Consider the following 19712-nt stretch of genomic DNA (forward strand, 5'->3'; position numbering starts at 1 on the left):
AGACACCCACAAAGAGAAATTAAATGGCTTGGCTATTAAGTGGTGGGATTGAGCGAAAGGGAGGGTAATAGGGGATGTCTTGTCTCCTGGCTTGAGTCAACAGGTGGATGGGGTGGCCATTCATTAGTTCACTGAGAGAAGTGTGAAAGGAGAGTAGAAGAGCCTGAGGTGAGAACACCAGTGAGTTTATTTGAGGTATCTCTGGAACACTGAGGAAGAGATGTTTGCTTGGCATTTTTGATCCTTTAAATTGGAAGCTCAGGAGAGAGAGGAACAAGAGCTGCAGGTTTAGGAATCATTATTACGGGTGGGAGTTGGAGCCATTCACGGTGGATATCTTCCAAGCAGAGCATATAGAGTGAGGTGCCACCATCTTGGGCATTGAGTCTTAAGTATTCCCTAGGTGATAGTGCTTTGTACACACACACACACACGCACACAGTTTAGTGAATTTAGGAAATGGTACATCATATCAAAACAGATATGAGATTTACTAACCTACTGCAACCACTCTCTTACACATCTCAGTATTTACAAGTTTCATAGGTGGGGGGGGTGAAGTGCATTCACAAACATGTCCCTTTGTGGATCAGGATATCCCTCCCCTATTCTTATTCACACGGAAGAATGCGTGCTTTTATAGACTTGGTGCAGAGACATTGTTTTTAGTTTGTTCTTCTCTCTTTCCTGAATACAAAGAGGAATACGAGAATCTTAATTGATCTCCAATAAAAAATTCAGAGGAAAATTATTAATTTATATTGTCATCCTAACATATAAATTGGGTCTCTTGTTTACCAATTTTCTGCCTTTTCCTAAATTCTATGTCTTGTCTACCTATTCTTTTTCTGTTCTTCTCCAGGCCTCCGTACCCTTGAGAATTATTAAAACTGATTCATAGCTCATTGCTTTCTGCCTCTCTCAGAAATCCTTCTGAATACGGCTGCCAACATACTTCCAAAACTCCGCTTCCATGACATCTCTCACCAAGAGCTGGCAATGACTTTTCCATTGCCAATTATATCAAGCGCAGACTTCTTTCCCTCCAGGCTCTCTAGAATAAAATCATACCTAGCCTATGAATGGTTTTAATGATTCCCTGATAGAGCTCTTCAAGGCAATCAGACCTAAATCTTCATTGACTCACCCCCGAGTCTGCTGTAATTCTTACATTCATTTTCTGTTTTGCAGAGCTGGGATCTCAGCAGTAATAAACATGGTTTATCAGAAAGACCACGGAGATGAGACTCAGAAGAAACTCTGGCCCTAGGTTTAGAGCCTAGTGACTCTTTTGACAAGCTATTTAATTTCTTATCTATAAGATAAAGAAATCTGCTAGCACCTTACAGAGAGTTATTCTGAAGGGTAAATGAGACCATCTATGTGAATGTGCTTTCTAAATCATAAAGTGCTAGATAAAGCAAATCCTATGTAATCAAAATTTCTCTTATCTGAAATTCAAGAATACATGATTTTTAAACAATGTATATGTTTGATAGCTTTGAAATTTTCAGTGTTCCTAGATACAAGTTAGAAGTCACTACTATTTGAAATAATTAAAAAGAGGGACCTGGAGGTAGGGAACAGAAATAGAGGCCAAATAAATACTCAACAAATTCTTGGGGTTTCTCAACATTGGTTTCCCAAAAAGGCAGGTTTAAAAGGGTTTTAAGTTAGCCTAGGATGTAGGACTACACTCTTGCCAACTATATGCCTATGATGAGGAATGCAGATTAAGTATAAAGGGAATGGTAGTTGTAGGAGTGAATAAGATTGAGCCATGAAGTCACAAAGATTATCAAAAATTTGGTTGAGGAATCAAAAGCTAAAAATTTAAAAAATTAAGTGCTTTCTAATATTTGTATTACCTACAATAAAGCAGAAACAGATATATGAATAAATCATCATAACCTGTTGCAAAAAGATTACAAAAAGTATCTGGTGAATAAGTAAGTGGAAATTAGTAATACACTACTCATTAACACTAATATAAGGATTCAAAATGTCATCTGGATTGCAGTTTTTAGTTCAATGAATTCAAAAGTATTTATGAGTTTGTGTAGGCTCACTCAAGACCCTTGTATCTGTAAGCCTACTTTCCTTCATTTGCCAATTTTCCTTTCCTTTTTATTTTAAAGGCCTTGTCCTCAGGTTGGGGAAAGTCTATGGGATATTGAGGGTCTGGCTAATAACCATGGATCTTCCATGGTATTTCCCCCATAGCTATAATGCAGATCATCCGTTCTTTTCCTAAGCATCGCTTGCATTTTTGGTCTTTTCCATTCAACACTGTTGTTTTTGTGCGATTCATGAATTATTTCCAAACACGGGTTTGCTTTTCCCAAACAGACTGAAGGTTCCTTAAGGCCAACACAAAATCTAATACTCTCTATTCCTTATAAGAATATTGTGACTGTAAATAAGCACACTAGACGCTGAACAAGTATTTCTAGAGTAATTGAAATCAAGTGTAATAAACAGAAGTTTGCTATCTATGATTTCTCAGCTCTAAAAGTAACATGAGTAAAAAATGCTATTTCTTGTGGAAATATAAACTGAGTTCCTCATATTTACTATTAATGTGCTTATTAAACCAAATTTGTTTAAGGACTAATGTCTTACTCAGTTAATGAGATGTCTGTTATAAAAAGTAATGGTTTAAAAATCATTTTCCAATTACTAATCAAGTCAGAAATGCTTAGAAAATTTAAGATGGTTCCTCTGGAATGCTCCTTTTGATATTCCTAAGTGTTTATAGAGAATACCTACAAAATGTATAAATCTTTTGTTTCAGTCCTGTATTTCTTGACAGAATTTGAGATAAAAATGGTACTCAACATGGCCAGTTAAATCTATCACAAGTATTTGAGGGGAATACTAGCAAGAAAGGTTTTTTTTTTCCCCTCTTATTCCCTCTTATTTTAAAAGTATTTTATAAGTGAAAAGGGCAACATCGTTTTTAGAGTTTGTTGAGAATTTCAAATATCTAGTCCCCAGAAGTAAGATTCATCCATCAGGAATATCTAAGGCCTAACCGGTTTTCAAAATAGTGCCCACATATACCGTACTTGTTGAACAAATTCAGATTTATTGAAAGTAAACATTTACATTGGCTACAATGTTAGAACTATTACAAAGCTGGGTAAAAGAGGCTTAAGTAGCAATAGAAAGCAAGTGCAATAAAAAGTGAATAGAGAAAATATTTGGCCTTAGTGATCTCTTGGCAGTATTTACATTATGTACATATTGTTAAATATTTATAATAACTCTAAGGCACCAAAGGCTAGATAGCAGGTTGCAATACTATTTCGTGCACAAAAGTCAAGAAATTTATTGTAAAGAAGGCTGGATAATTAAAGAAACATAGGCATCTTTTAATGTTTACATAAAGGAGTGGCTGCATTTTTTTAAATCTCAAATGATACATTAAATATTGGGCAGATTGAAGAAAATATTTTTAGGACATTAAATTATGTTGACTATGTAAATAAGCACTATTTTTTTTTACTGACTTGCTGGTAAATGTGTAATGTAATCTATTCTTCAACACAGCTTTTTCACACTCATGGATATGTTTTGTCTAAAAACTACTTGAAATTCTTTTAACCTACAAAAACTTATCCTAATATATCATAGTGTATACAAAATCTCCAGGAAAAACTGACTGGACAATAATATACATCAAATTTATATATAATCTGACAAAAATTTAGCAGGCATTCAATGCCAAAAGAATTGAATATTCAGTCTGCCATTCTGGCAAAGCAGTTGAGTATTTTAACCCTTTAACTGTAAGTGGGCGATTGTTTGTGGCTTAGGTGAATGGATGTAAAACTGGCCCATGGAGAAAACCAATCTTAAAGGGAACTAACTATATTCAAACTTTGCCTTGAAACCCCTTCACCTCACTCACTGGGTCTTAGCTATGTCACTCAGCACCAGTGACTGAAATATCCATATTTCTGCATGTCAGGAGGTAACTGACAATATCTATGTCCAGCAACATGGTCTTGACTGAATTATCTGATAATTTCCATTTGCAAAATTTTATTGTTCTTTCGACTGGAAACCAAGTTACCTTAACAAACAGTGTATCATTTGTCTTGAGGTAGCGTTATAATGAAGAATTCAGCAGAACAATCGAATAACATCCTAATATTTTTACAATGTGCTTCAAGTGCTACTATGAAATCCACATACTTCAGTGGTAGACAGTCCAAGGTTGAGTGGCCCTTTGTGACATATTAAATTACTATCTCATGAAGGCATCCAGACATTAACAAGGAGGATGAGTTTTTCCTTAAAATTTTCTCAAACACCATGGCCTCTGGCAAGTTATGGTATTATGATGGTATGAAGTACTGCTAAAATTCTTTCAATGACATTAAAAATTCATAGACTTGCATATCAAAAGTTTCCTTTCTTTTATCAAAGCGGAGAATAACTGAGAGATGTCTTTTCTAAACTCTTAAATTTTTCAATGAGATATTCAGAACATTAACAACAGTTTTGGGGTTGGTTTCTCACATCACATATTTGGTACTACGTTTAAGGATGTGGCACTCGTTTAAATTTTAAATTGAAAACCACCTTCACACCCAACATTTGACTGAGATTTGTTGAGCAAAAAAAATAAAAATCATTTCAACATAATGCAATGTAAGGCACCAAAAGTGCCTTCCCATAATGTATTCTATAGCACTAGGTTATAAGTATATTGTTACTCCTTTCTCTTCTTGAATGTTCAATCATTTTCTTCTATTTTTTAATCCAGTGGACAGTGAAAGAGGACAAATTACTCATTGTGAAATGTTTACAAAATCAGTAATACAGGAAAAAGTAGAAATAAGTTAAGGTTCTTCTTCCCCTACTTCAAGAATGAAAATAAATGATTACCTTTCCTCAGCGGGTTAACTATGTAGTAATGGCTACATAATTAATATAACTATAACAAAGCATCAGTAAACAGACTTCAAATATTATATAAATACAATACAATATCCATGTTTGGAATCATCAAATATGTCAATAGGTAATCTTAATGGGGTGACTGAATCAAGGCATGATAATGTTCAAACTTCTACATTTTAAAGACCTACTTGGATCTCGGAAGCATGATGTTCATTTACTAATGATAGATACTGAAATTAGATTCTTTAAAAATAAAGATAAGTATCAGTATGCTATAGTTATCACAATATCAAAAGTCCAATTAAAGGACTGGCTCTAATACTTAGAATATTTGCTTACAAAGGTTCTGAACTTAATTCTTCAAAACAAATTTACAATCTGTCATTCTACATTGCAATAACATTCAATGAATTACCATTAGGAGACATGTGATTTTATTATCATAAAAGATGTCTATTGTCTGTAATATTTAGTAGGCATTAAAACTATCAACCACTTCCCTTGCTCTAAGAGGTTAATCTACTTTTAATCTTGAACTGGCAGTAGAAGTTTGCATTATGCCAGTTTTTCCTCCCTGAAATACTCTCCCCTGAGTCCTCCAAGTTACCCTTCCAGTTCAGATTCTCATACTTCACTCCTTACAGATCACTCAACTGTGAAGTCAAACCTTAATGGATTAGGTCCATGGTTGTAAAACTATGCTTGGAGGCACTAGATGCTACACAGGTCGGGCTCCAAGACCTCAATTTCTAAATCCTGCTAGTACATCTTCACAATGATGCTATATATCGAACGAGCCACAAAATTAATTTGAAATATAGTTTTGTTGCTTAAAACTGTTTTTTAAAAAAAAAGAACCCAGTCAAAGGTTTTTTGGAAGACTTGGGAAATCTTGACAGAAAAAAAGCAAGTCGTCCTCTTGTACCATGTAAAGTCTTCAAGTATCTGGTCACAGAACACTAAGTAAGATACTATAGCTCGGCCCTACCATGCAATAGGATCCCTCAGTCTGGCTTTTGAGTTCAGAGGCACAAATCAGAACAGATCAATGTTTTAAGTGGATTCTATCACAATGATTAATATCCCATCCACTTCAAGACTATTTTTGCAGACATAAGTGGCATATCAATTATTTACAATACAAGAAAACAAACAATTAGCAAATACTTCTTAGATAGCAACCCTTAACAATGAATATGACCTTTGTGCTCCCCTTTTATGCCAAAGGAAATAAACACAGAAGTTATAACATTATATTTGCAAATGACTGAACATTTTTATTTATTTTTTCTTTCTAAATAAATTAGAATCAGATAAGAGCCTTGATTCAGGGTTTGAATAGAGTGGTAGACTTGCTAATTAAACTGCTCTCATGAATGGCCTTATTCCAAAGACATCGTGTAGGAAAATAAACAGTCTAAAACATACAATGAATAAGAATAACTTTAGGACCCAAAGAAACAGAAATGATTTTGATGAGCACATGACTCTTGAAAGGAAAATGCTAAGAGCTGGTGTTATTATTCTCTATAAACTTATTTGTGTTCTTTTAATATAAAAGAAACTTCAACATTTGTCTTCTTTCTCAATACGAAAAAAAATAAGCAGAGGTTATTAGATGAAAAAATATAAAAAATGCTGGTGTGGTATAAATAAATTTTAAAAATGTTCCATTGTAGGAAATAAAAAATATATACCGTTTGTTTAAATTCTGAGGCCCTTCTTTTAAACATATAACCATTTGAATATAGAATTAGTCCACCTGGGGCATCTGTGTTCCCCAAATTATAACTGTTAGATAATATTATAAAAGAGTTGAATTTTAACTGAAGGGGAAATTAAACAAATAGAAAAATTGTTTCTAAATATCTTTAGTGAATGAATGGTGGTAAATTTGACTCATATCTTGGTTTATGTCCAGATTTACTGCTTACTGAATATTATTTTCTTTTCATTAAATGAGCATAGAATCGTGGAGCCGTGCCATCTCTGTTGTCAAAGCACATATATGTGCATATACACACACATACATGCACGACCACACATTTTGATGCATCAATCTGCAGATATATACATTACATACTCTTGGGCAAAGCACTGCATCTAAGACCTAATTGTTTTTGTATAAGAAAAAAATAACAGGAGAATAGGAAATATCCCTCCCCAAAACATTTGAATGTTCATACCACTAATTAAGTAGTACATCAGAATGTGCAAACATACTTATTGCAAAGTACTGTATAGATTTAGACGTCATTATAAAATGTTCTCACTTCTATTCTGGTAACCTAAAATGTCGGTATATAATACCAAATTTCCAATTAAAGAGTTTAATATAAAAATATCAGCACAAAACTGTTTTTTCAATCTGTTTATTGTGTGAGCAACCCAAACTTCAGTTTAAGTGCTGTTGTAATTTTATTACTAGATTCCATAACCCTACAATTGATAAATTTTATACCATTTTAGGTATTTAATAAGATACTTAGAAATACTAAGAAAAAAATCAGTATTCAAAGGGTTACTTTTGTTTATAATAACAATAAATTATTTTATCATCTTCTTCAGTTCAAAATCCAGCTTTGAACCCGAGGAAGGCTTTCAAATCATGTTAATTAAATGATGGTCCTTTAACCAGTAGCAGTTTGATTACCAATTACTCGAAGGATCTCTTTGTGAATGCCTCCTTCTTGTGTGTTAATATTCGCATCTCCAACCTGACCATCTTCATAGCTAAAACACAAAAAAGAAACGTTAAGACATTTTTAAAAAGACGAAACACTCAAAAAAAAAGCACTTAAACCCCCTCAGAAACGCCATTTGATACCTAAAATATAGCCAAAGGGATTCAGTAGTGAAGACGTTATTTCTCAATTGTATTTAATAATGTGTTCGCAAATGCAGAAAAGCCTGCATGACTAAACACATTGATTATCCTACATCATGCCCTGATTTGCCCCTTCCTCCCTTCCTTCCTCCCCTCCCTCCCTCCCTCTTTCCTTTCTTCCCTCCTTCCTTCCCTTTTAATCTTAACTTTTTCATCCCCACATAAAGCATTGTCCGTGTCTTTGCCTGGCGGGCATTTCCCACAGCAGCTGTTCTATGAAGCCCACCATGAAAGAACATACCAGCTTCAGCTTTCGGTTCCTTAGGTTCGAATTTTGTGAGCCCCACTCCCACTTCACTCATTTGTTTATTTTCTGATCTGTGACACCCTGAGAAATGACTTCACTTTCTGCCACTGCTCCTTCACCGCGCCTGCCTTCTCATTATTATTCCATTGTGATCAGTGCTGCCTTTTTTTCCTCATCACTGGTGGCTCTGTGTAGTCTGACTCTAGAAGATATTCTTATTTGTGCTGGTACCTCACACAAGAATGCAAGTGTGCTAAGTTTCACTAAGCTCCAGAAGTGGAAATATAACATTAAAGGACAGCGATTACTAAGTCCTTTAGAAAGAAAGAATTGCGTTTTAGATGATTATTCATTTCCTCAAATAAACTTACTTGGGCAAAAAGAATTTTCCAAGAATGAATTTTTAAACTTCCGTGATAAGATTCAGAAGTAGAATAGGTGATGAATTAATTTGACTTCGTAAAAATGACTTCAAGACAGAAGCTTTCGAGAAGTGGTAATTACTTCAAAATAGATAACCATGGGTGTAAGCAGTCTCAAAGATTTATGAGCACCACTGCCTTTTCCTCACCACATTAAAATTCTCCTGAAATAGCACAATACAGGAAAATGGAATAGATGACATACAGCAATAAGAACTCAGGTGCTTACATAATCCAGTGCTCAAACACCTAGTGATAACTCCATTTGTATCAAGTTTAAACTCTTTAGGAACTGACCCACGGTTGCCAATCAACTTGGTTAATTCTATCCATGTAAGGATGCGTACATACACACGCACACATGCGCATGTTTATATATGACACTCAATGGTGAAGCATTACTGCGAAGAAAAGAAACGGATATGTGATACACAGCCTACTTATAATGATTTTCCCAGGAGACCAAACTGTAAGTGCCCTGTTAATTAAATGGAGAAAGTTAAAGTGAAATGCTTTAAGCAATGTCCAAAGCTAGTTTGGAGCTTTGTGGCAAACTGTATAAAAGATACATTTTATGGGGCAAGTAAAATATGTTATATGGTTTTTGTGTACATCCTGGCTACCCCCGGGGCCAAAGGGTAAACTAAGGAATCCATAACGCTGAGCCAAGGCTGGGGAGGCAACCTGGCTTGCAGGCTCATCCCGAGGGAGATAATGGTATTTACCAAGCCAATCCAGCTAGTTCCTCAAGGATCTGGATTTCGGAAAGCAAAAAGACACTGCCAAAAAAGAGGATGGAGAGACAAAGAAAACCAGAGTGCCAGTTATGCATACCAGTCCACACGGATCTCTCCGCATTCTCCTAATAAGCATTTATGTTTGCTCTATCTCTACGGCATCTGTGTCCTCTGCACACTGGACACGAAGCTGAGTAAGATATTCTCGGCTTCACTGATACCCAGCCTACATACTACCAGCTCTATTCCTTTCAATTTAAAGCTGCCCTTTGAGATTTGTCTACAATACATTCTAACTGCTCATGTTGTCCTGAACCCACTGCAGTCATTCTTCTGACCCTACCACTCTACCGAAAGTCTGGACAGTGGTTACCCATGGCCTCTTACATGAGGAATTCAGATTCTACCTGCTACGGCTGCAGTATGTGATACAGCTGACTGCTCTTTTCCCTGAAGCTGCATTACCTCTTCACTCCCCGGTTGGCCCTTTGATTATTAATTCTGCTTCCTTCACTGAGTCCTCTTTCCTGGCCTCCCATTTCAATGCTGGCTTTATCCACAATTCACTCTCAGCGTTTTCTCTTTTCATACTATGCAAACTCTCAATTATTTCAGTCTCTCCCGCTGCTTTAATTATCACCCACATGCTGATTCCTAAACTATATCTCTAATCCTTACATCTTTCCCTAACTATAATTTCCCCACAGAAATCACAAATCTAGTGTATTCAAAATTGCTTAATTTTTTAACCCCAAGTCTGCCTTTTTAACTCTATCAGAATCTCAGTTTGGAGTACCATCATCTACCCAGTCTCTCAACAAGAGAACTTCAGTCATTCTTGGCTCTTCCATGTGCCTAAATCCAATAAATCACCAAGTTATCTTGCTTCTCTTTTCCTAATTATTGCCAGGCGCATCTTCTCTCCATTTGATGCCATTACCTCCGTTTATGGTTCCATTATCATTCGTCTAAATAAGTGATTTTCAAGTTGCAGGTTACGTACAATTAGCGGGTTTTGAAATTAACTTAGATTGTCTGGGCTAGCGTTTTTCAGTGAAATTAGAATAGAATAGGACACAGAATACTGAATGCACCACACAAAGTAAGCACTGTTTTTTCCCAAGTCACAATATCAAACACATTTTCTTTTGGAGTGAGAAACACTGACCTAGACGATTGTAAGAACATTGTAACTGATCTCTCGGTCTCGCTACTTAGCCCCACCGACCCTCCTAGAAGGGTATTTTCTGCTCTCGCTAGAGTGATACAAATGGTCTGCACTTCACTTGCAGGACAAAAATCCAATGGCACTGGCATAGCGCACCAGGGTTCTTCATAACCCAAACCTAAACTTCCCCTCCAGTCATGTCCCACTACCCCAACACTCTATTTCCATCAAATGGAAGGGTTTGCTATCCCCAAATACTACGTGCTCATTGACACCTGAAAAGCATTAGTAATTAATGGAGAGAAGATGAGACTCACATTCTTTAAACAAACAATAATAATTTAGGACAGAAAGAGCCCAGGGCAAAAGCAAACAGAGAGTAGAGAGCAGGAGCGAGAGATTGAGATGGAGATTCAAAGTATTGGGGCACCTGGGTGGCTCAGTCGGTTATTCGGCTGCCTTCCACTCAAGTCATGATCCCAGGGTCCTGGGATCGAGCCCCATGTCGGGCTCCCTGCTTGGCAGGGAGTCTGTTTCTCCCTCTCCCTCTGCCTGCTGCTCTGCCTACTTGTGCTCTCTCTCTCTCTCAGTCAAATAAGTAAATAAATAAATAAATAAATAAATAAAATCTTTAAAGATTTTATTTAAAGAATATGTATTAAGAAAAATGCATATTCTTCCATTGTCTATGAAGCCCACAAGGAAGCATAACAGTTGTGCGTTGGAAGGATAAAACTGGCCACAGGCATTCAGATGTCTTAAACTATGAAGCATATATAATAATAAAGGAAAGACAAGCTACCATTTGCCTGGGTCAACTGGCAGCGTTTAGATATATGCATTACTAGTGACACAGGGCATTTACTACAATATGGCATACAGAATACTTTGCAGCTATTTATTAGTATTACAGACAAACACTCAATTGCTAATTTAACAGTGAAGTTCATTTATGTCCAGAAAGCAACAAGATTAATAAAAAGAAATGGAGTGGGGCGCCTGGGTGGCTCGGATGGTCAGGCGTCTGCCTTCGGCTCAGGTCATGATCTCAGGGTCCTGGGATCGAGCCCCCAAGGAGCCCGCTTCTCCCTCTGCCTGCCGCTCCCCCTGCTTGTACTCTCTCTCTCTCTCTCTCTGGCAAATAAATAAATAAAATCTTTTAAAAATTAAAAAAAAAAGAAATGGAGCAAGAATGGTTATCACTAGGGAAAATGATACACTTGACTGGGGTTTTCTGAAGAAGGAAAAATGAAACCATCTAAAAGGAGACAAAAATTACTTAAGTTCCCAGGAGCATTAAAAAATTACTAAAATTTTAATTAAAAAATAAGCCAATTTGCTTAAAAAGCTATGAGAAGGAAAGAAAACAACAGAGGGAATTTAGCTGTCTGGAACTCTCTGGATACGTTAGGAAATTTCCTGGATAAAAACTTTTGAATGTATTGACAAGTTCTATTTCCAAATTGATGTAGCAGCTTAAAGAATGGCACACGTCAATTTGTTTTTGGACTCTCTGAATCTGGAACCCAGAAATGATAGCATTGGTTTTCATTTGCAATAGAGAGGAGAAATTCACTGTGAACTGAATGATACCCAGCACTTCTCCAAAGTTCCTTAAGGTATCTGATACTATAAGAGCATTGTCTACATCATCGCCCATGTACAATTTCTTCATCACGTTGGAACGTTCGGCCTTTGTCACTGTTCTCACGCACTATGTGTTAAGCGTTTCTGCGAACAGAATTTGCATTTTACTAGGGAAGATAATAGAGTTATGCAAATAACTGTAAGACGGGCAGCAAGGAAAAGCAATTTTAGGACGAGCAAGGACGAGTAAAATTTAGAGTAAAGACAGACATCATGTCTGACTGGGATGTCAGGAAAGACCCCACAGAAAAGACTATGTAGTTGAGCCTTGGGAGATCAGCTAAGGCTGAGCGGGCAGGAAGGCCCATCATTTGGAATGACTGAGCAAAGGCACAGTAGTGGGAAAAATAATTCCAAGTTGTGTTCAAGAAACACCTAGCATAATAATTTTATTCAATCAATGGTCTGTATGGGTCATTGAAGGAAGATAAAATGGGCTCTATGTTGTGGAATGTCATGTGTTTATTTGTTAAAAACTACCAGAGAGTATGAACAAGATATAATCAAGACTCTGCTTTAGGAATATTAGTGTGATATAAGTAGTATGACCTTAAAAAATTTATATGCATAGAAATGTAGGCTATACATCAAAGATTAACTGTCGTTAATTCCAAGTGGGGATATTATGGGTGACGTTCTTCTTTTTTGTTTACCTTTGATTTCAGTTTCTATGCAAGGAACAGTTATCACTAGTGTAATAATGTTAATGTTTAATAAATCTGGCATTGTACAAGATAGATTAGGAGCAATGATGAAATTAGAAGCCTAGAGAAAACCTAGTGATCTTTTGATGGACTCTGGGGCAGAGAATGATATATCCATGGAAACAATGGTATCAAAAGGAGAAAACTGTGTGAAGATACACAAGGGGGCTGATGACTATAGTGTACAAGGAAAAAGACATTAAAAACTATAGCTCAGGGTTGCAAGTGTCTTTGAGTAAAATTACTGCGTAGATTGGGGAAGCCAAGAACTTGACTCGGGAATTTAGCAATAATGGGTTTCACTTTGTACATACTGATTTCAAGGTAGGAGCAGACATTCTGGGAGAAAATACCTAGCAAGCAGTTAAGTGTGGGCATTTCATTCATTCTTACTTCTCTGCCAAGCACTGTGCTAGGCACACAAAGACAAATGAGCCATACAGTCCCTGACCTCAAGAATGTATGCAGAATAATGGAGAAGACCCTAAATAAGAAAGAACAACCCAATGATAAAAACAAGCCCATGGCATCACACAATAACACCAAGGAGTAGCACAACGGAGTCAAGGAAAGTTTCTGGGAGGAGGGAAGGCATAGCTAAAATTTAAAAGAGGAGTAGGAATCAGATAAATTAGTGTGAGGGGAGAGAGGAAGAGAGAGTCTAGATTTACTGGAGAAAGGAAAGAGGAAAAGCATGGAAGTGTGGGGCTCATAGCCTATAGCTGAGGTCATGAAGCGTAGTATCTGGGGGTGAGAAATTGTGGGCAATGAAAACTGGGGGTCGTGAGGCTGGGGGCTAGATCTCCTTGACCTTCCAATGCAGTGGTGCTGAAGGAAGAACAAAAGGCTGGGGAGTGAGTTGGCTCCCTTTGTAAAGGAGATTGGACTTTATCTTATAAGAAGCAAGCAGCTCCTAAAGAGTTTTAAACAGGAGAGTGATGTAGCAGTTTAAATCCTGGAAATGGATCTGGGTTGCAGACAGAGAAACTGGATTTATTATAGGCTGGTGAAAAAGCAAAGTTTCCGATCGTATCAGCTTGATGTCACACAGCTTCATTGAGCCATGACTGAATGGCTTGTCTTCCAACTTCATAAATAACTTGTCTGTCTCCTTCACTATGTTCCCATTCAAACACTGGTTTGTTTTTTGTTTGTTTGTTTTTGCAAAATCATGATGAAAGTTACCTTTCTTTTCACTGAATGGCCATTATACAGTTCTTATTTTACACGTTTTTCTTGTATCCGTCTCTTTAGATTTCAAACTTTTACCAAAAATAAAAACCATACATAATCCAAAATATTATCCAGTTAGCTTTGTCTTTGTTCATTCATTAAAAATGTACCGATAAGCAGCCATGCATCCAGTACCAGGGGAGGCGCTGAAGGGCATCAGGATAGTAAATGAAAAGCAAAAGTAGGAGTCAGCCCTTTCGGACTTGACAGCCTCATGGAAAAGTCCGATACAAGAAAAAACTAAATTTTAAATCGAAGTTCTGCAGTGTGAGCTGCAGAACACCAGGAAGAGAGATTATTTTTGATTAGGAGCTTCCTGAAAGAAGTGGTGTTTGAGCTGAACCTTAAAAAACAGATTTTGGATAAGAATTCCTGAAACTTATTTAGCACTGAGATCTGCCGGACTCAAGAACCTGAAAATATCCCATCTCTTTTCTGCTGATTTGTCTGATTTGGTCCTTCCTGTTTTTAAGTTTCTGATCTTATTGGTAGGTCTTGAAAAATAGGAGGGGCTGTATACCTTAAATTTATCTAATAGACAAAATATGGAAACTGATTTTGCAGACCTGCCTGCTCTAAATCAATGAAACACTGAAGATTAAACAGGTAGGTTGTAACATCAAATAAGCAAGATACGCAAACCTAGCAGTTCTTAGCCTTCCCTTGGTCCCAGAGAGTTGAAGGGGAAGGCATATACTCTTAGCTCTAACAGTTTTCACTATGGCGGGGGTGCCGGGGTTGGGGGCTGGGGGGGTGGGGAAGGTGGGGAGGGTGGATAGCCTGGGGGTAGCTCATGACACAAGACACACCTACTCTGTTAGCTTGCCAAATTATCAACTACCTTCTCTTTGATTTTATTCTTTAATCCTATTCATGGAAAACAGCCAATAGTAAGTCTCCTCTCTTGCTCTAAAACTCCCCATTCGCTGTGAAATAAACATTTTTGTTGACTGTGACTAGAGCACAATATGTCCATTTGCTTTTTGCACCTCCTGCTTAAGCCCAGCTTCTTGCCCTTTTTAAAAACTGTTGCCTTATTTCTACATGTGTCTCAAGGCCACTAATGAAATCAAATTTTCTCAACAATCCCTAAAATTGGCTAGAATCTGTTTATAACATCTGAATTGTTGTGTTTTGCCAGAAGCATCAGAATTTAAGTTTATTCATTTCGAAATTATCCAATAAAAGTTTTCAAATTTATTCTTTTTTTTCTAAGTGATATCTTCCTTTAAATTTTACTTTCAAATTTTTTTTTGATACAGTAGTCTGTTCTCTAAAATATCCCCCCAGTTCTTTTCTCATTCTGTGTTGTTGTTTACTTGCTGGAAAGAGTATGGTTAGGATAATTAAACACCTGTTTTATTATCACCATTCTAGAAATCAGATTAGCACGGAAATTATTTTGATTTTTCATAGTTTCACTTAATAATAGATTTAAAAAGGAAGCCACAGTAATTTATATCCTAGTCATCAGGCCAAACTTCTAACAGAAGCAATTAGGTAATGTTAATTTAAAAAAATTGGAACAAAATGAGAACAAGAAAATACGATTTTCTGTCTGATAACAGTCTATTTGTGATAACTCACTTCTTTCTCACCAATTTATCTTTTCCTAGATGTTACCACTTACTGGGGAGGCACATCACTCATAGAACTCTGTGATTATATCTTTTATAAAGAAGCTGATGGTTGTAATTAGAATGTACATTAATTAGTGAATGGACTCTCCTTCTGATGTGTTTGAATCTTATCAATTTTCCTTAATTAGTCTCTTCTCTCCTGAGGGTGCAGAGAAAAAGGATGAAATCTCATCTGTATTTATAAAGAAATGAAAATCATTATCTTAATAGTTTTTTTTTTCTTTACACTATTTGGAAAGTATCTAAGTATACTGGAAGAATCTTATTCTCTTTTCTTCAGATGGTCTTTCCTCATTTTTTTTCTTCTAATAAATACAGAAATCTCTCTCTCCAGACACACACACACAACACATACATCCCTACAGATTTATTTGACATATACTTTATGTAAAATTTCAAAGAAATAAGATTAGAATGCCTACTGCCTAAAGTTGTTTATTTAGCTTAATAAATTTGAACTTTAGCAAGATAATAAGAGAAGTAAATTAACATTAACATCAGGCTAAGGAAAGGATTTTGGAGTTAATTTCCACCTAAATCGTAAGGTCACTCAATCAGATAACTTTGCGATTAGATGTGTCTTTTGGAAGGCCAATCTTCTAACAATGGATAAGAGTCATGATGGTCAAGAAAGAAGAGGGGGAAATTTTAATGAGTGCCCCTCCCTTTTTTAAAAGACTTTTATTTCTTTATTTGAGAGAGAGCATGAGCGCATGGAGGGAGAGGGAGAAGCAGACTTCCCACGGAGCAGGGAGCCCAATGCGGGGCTCGATCCCAGGACCCTGGGATCATGACCTGAGCTGAAGGCAGACATCCAATCAGCTGAGCCACCCAGGCATTCCTAGTGAGTGCCTTTCAGTGAAGACCCTGCACTGTGCTAACTTTGTCCTCATAAGAATCTTAAAATCGCACGCAGACAGCCTCCCTAGGAACCTTCAGGTCCATGTGGCATCCTTCTCTACCTTGCATTCTGACCCAGGAGGTTGACCTGTACGGACTCTATCAATAAGCTCACTTGCCCTCTACTTTCTGGCAGGGCTTGACCAATGGCGAGTCCCAGCAGGACCAACGGCAGGGGGGTAAAGTCCAGGTTTCCCCTGGGTCCAGGCCCATTAAGGTCACGTCGGGCGAGCTACTGAAGGCTCGAGCTCCTTTCAAAGCTGCTGAAATAGTAAGGGTTCTCCTACTGGGTTCTGGGAACTGTTTCTTGTCCTCTTGGCCCTGAGGATGCAGAACACCACTGGTGCTGCTAGGTCCGGGTTCCTACGGTAGACCATGGTGCCCCTATAAACCACACCTTTTTAAGCAATCTACTTGTGGGTGATAGAAATTATGATATTTCTCATGGACCACAGGTTTCCTGTTGGGATTCTGCCTGGTAAGGCAGACACAGCGTGCTACTGTATCTACTGATGATGCTTTATTGTATCTACTGATGAAGCTCAGAGAGGTCATGCAACGTGGCTAGGGTCACCTAACTGGTGAGCCTGGACACAAACTGTCTTAAGCAAAGCAGGCTCTGTCTACCATACTCATGGCTGCCTGGCCATGAAGAAAGAAATCTACAGATACGTGTATGTGTCACAATATGTAATGTATGTATTAATACGTATCAAAAATACAGAAGATACATAAATGCATAATACATAAATCAGTATCCTAAGAAAGTCACAGTTTTCATACTCTCCCAAAGAAAACCAGACAGTAAAAATTTACATTGTGAACAGTTTGCCAATAAGCTAACAGATCAAATGCTGCAGGCACAGCACACTGTAGAAAACACTGTATGTTGAAGCAGTCTTGACGCAGTCATTTTGACATGGCTTATAAAACAAGCCAGTGCTTTTTTTCCATCTTCTCTTTAGAAGACAACGTAAAAGTACAAAACAACCATACTCCATTCTTCCCTGAGGTCCTTCCTGGGGTAGGACCATGGATGAGGAAGAAATAGGCCGGGGAAGGGTTGGGAGTCAAGCAAGGGTGGGTGAAAATCAGACAGGTCTACTGCACACATTATTTACTTAGATATGAAAAATAATGCAATTATATTTTCATGCAGCTCTTATGATACAGCTGTGTCAAAAAATCCACAACAATATGTCCTGCACTGCCAGCCTATGTTATATGAAATGCAGATCATCAACTTTTTTTCTAATATTTTATTTTATTTGAGAGGGAGAGAGAGTGCACTTGGCGGGGGGGGGAGGGGGAGGTCGTGGAGGGCAGAGGGAGAGGGAGAAGCAGACTCCCCACTGAGCAGGGAGCCCGATGCAGGGCTCGATCCCAGGACCCTGGGAACATGACCTAAGCCAAAGGCAGACGCTTAATGACTGAGCCACCCAGGCGCCCCAGATCATCAAACTCTTATAGGGACAGGACATTCTCATTGTCTTCTTCATTCCTAGTTATAATATTTTTTAAATCCTTAAATAAATAACTAAAGATGTATGTGTATGTGTACATGTGTGTATATATATGTTACATCTATCTGCATGTGTATGTCTATCTACACATATATACACATGCATATATATATATGCACACACAAATCGTTAAAGAGACAGATGTTTTTCTTCATTTCTTCTAAGTTAACAGCATTTAAATATCATTCTGTTTTTTACAGCTCATTAAAATAAAACAGAAACATTCACATGAGAAACCACCTGTCTGTTACCTATTGGCAGCTAAAGTGACCAAATAATAATGTAGTCACTACTATTTCATTCATGGAGAAGACAGTAACATGCAAATTTGAACCTTCACACTTACACAAAAAAAAATCGTGTGCAGACATGATCAGTATTTGGGACGACCCATATCTCTCCATGTTTGTGCAGGTCAGGTGAGGTGATCACTGTAAGTGGAAGATAAAATTAAAGAACAACTTTATTCTAAGTTATTATATCCCTCCTCTTAGAAATCTAAAAGCAAAAAGAAGATGCACAAACTAACACATGAAAAATGTTTAACCTTATAAGCTATCAAAAGTGTAAGTAAAAACAATAAAATGTCATGTGACAATTTTATGTTTTAAACACCATCAGTGTAACAACAGGAAGGGAATCACTTGTATATTATCAAAAACAAATAGTCCTGACTTGGAGACTATGTAGATAAAAAGCAACTTCGTGTCCTATATTAAATATTAAGGGGTGAAGACTTAAAAGGCAGTTAACGGTGGCTACTGAAACTCCTAGCACCAGCTTTTTTAGTCAAGGTCAGATTTTATATAGAAAGAACAAAGAAAAGCATATGATCTTGCAAATCACCTATCAGTCTGTCTACTTCAAGTTCAGAATAAAGGAATAATTTCGGTGTAGAAGCAGAAAGACCTGTTGGGTTCTCTCCTTAGTGCTTGGTTCACCTTTCACATTTTTCATGGTATTATACATTCAAAAACCAACTTAAAGAGGAAGGCGGCATATTCACAAGAGATTTGCAATACTTGATCAGAAAACTATAATTACCATTCTGAGGTATCTGCCAAGGATAAAATACAGCACTGTCTGAATTCTTGCCAGTTCTTTGTTTTTCACCTTTACGATCTCTATTTTACCTATTTTCCATCTGTGCCCTTAGAGAAGGTCACAAGGAATAATGCTTTCACTAACCCATGTTGAGCATTCTGGAATTGTAGTAAAATTCTTAAACACAGATAACATAGAGAATTAACGCTATGAGGTTTGTAAAATTTTCAACTTACCTTCACATAAGGCTATGCATTTTAAGTTACGGCTTTGCAGGAATTGGGACTGCTGTCCTTTTTTCTGTGACTAAATTCCAAAAGAATTTAAAAATCAGAGTTGAAAATAGGGCAGTTGCTCAAGTGAGAAAAGAACTCATCATCATTAAAAAATAATAACCACTAAGATAGCTCCAGATTAAAAAAAAAAAAAAGCCTATCTAGACTAGCAGTAATATTCTTGAATTCTTTAATGTCAAGCTATACTTGTTGTCTCATTTAATTTCTGTACATAACCATTATTAAATCACTCTCAAGATAAGTGAACTAAAAACGTTCAATTAAAGTTTAACAGCCTCACATCATAGAATTAGAACTCAAATTTATTTTTACTGGAAGGCTGGCATCCTCATTTCAAGGGAAACAAAATTAAA

The 19712-nt window shown here is 37.0% G+C and overlaps 1 protein-coding gene across 4 annotated transcripts in view; it reads right to left on the minus strand.

The window, feature by feature from the left end:
* Positions 1 to 3068: 3068 nt before the first annotated feature.
* Positions 3069 to 19712, minus strand: part of PARP8 (poly(ADP-ribose) polymerase family member 8) — a 175809-nt gene continuing 159165 nt past the window's right edge. For all 4 annotated transcript variants that reach the window (XM_027605409.2, XM_027605408.2, XM_035727635.1 and 1 more), the window contains 3 exons: positions 19300 to 19369; positions 18366 to 18450; positions 3069 to 7644 (listed from right to left, as the gene is read on the minus strand). In XM_027605409.2, coding sequence (XP_027461210.1) covers positions 7542 to 7644; positions 18366 to 18450; positions 19300 to 19369 — 258 coding nt within the window. In that variant the 3' untranslated portion in view covers positions 3069 to 7541. The remainder of the gene's footprint in view (positions 7645 to 18365; positions 18451 to 19299; positions 19370 to 19712) is intronic.

Source organism: Zalophus californianus, chromosome 5 (assembly GCF_009762305.2).
Source record: "Zalophus californianus isolate mZalCal1 chromosome 5, mZalCal1.pri.v2, whole genome shotgun sequence".
Classification (NCBI taxonomy): Eukaryota; Metazoa; Chordata; class Mammalia; order Carnivora; family Otariidae; genus Zalophus; species Zalophus californianus.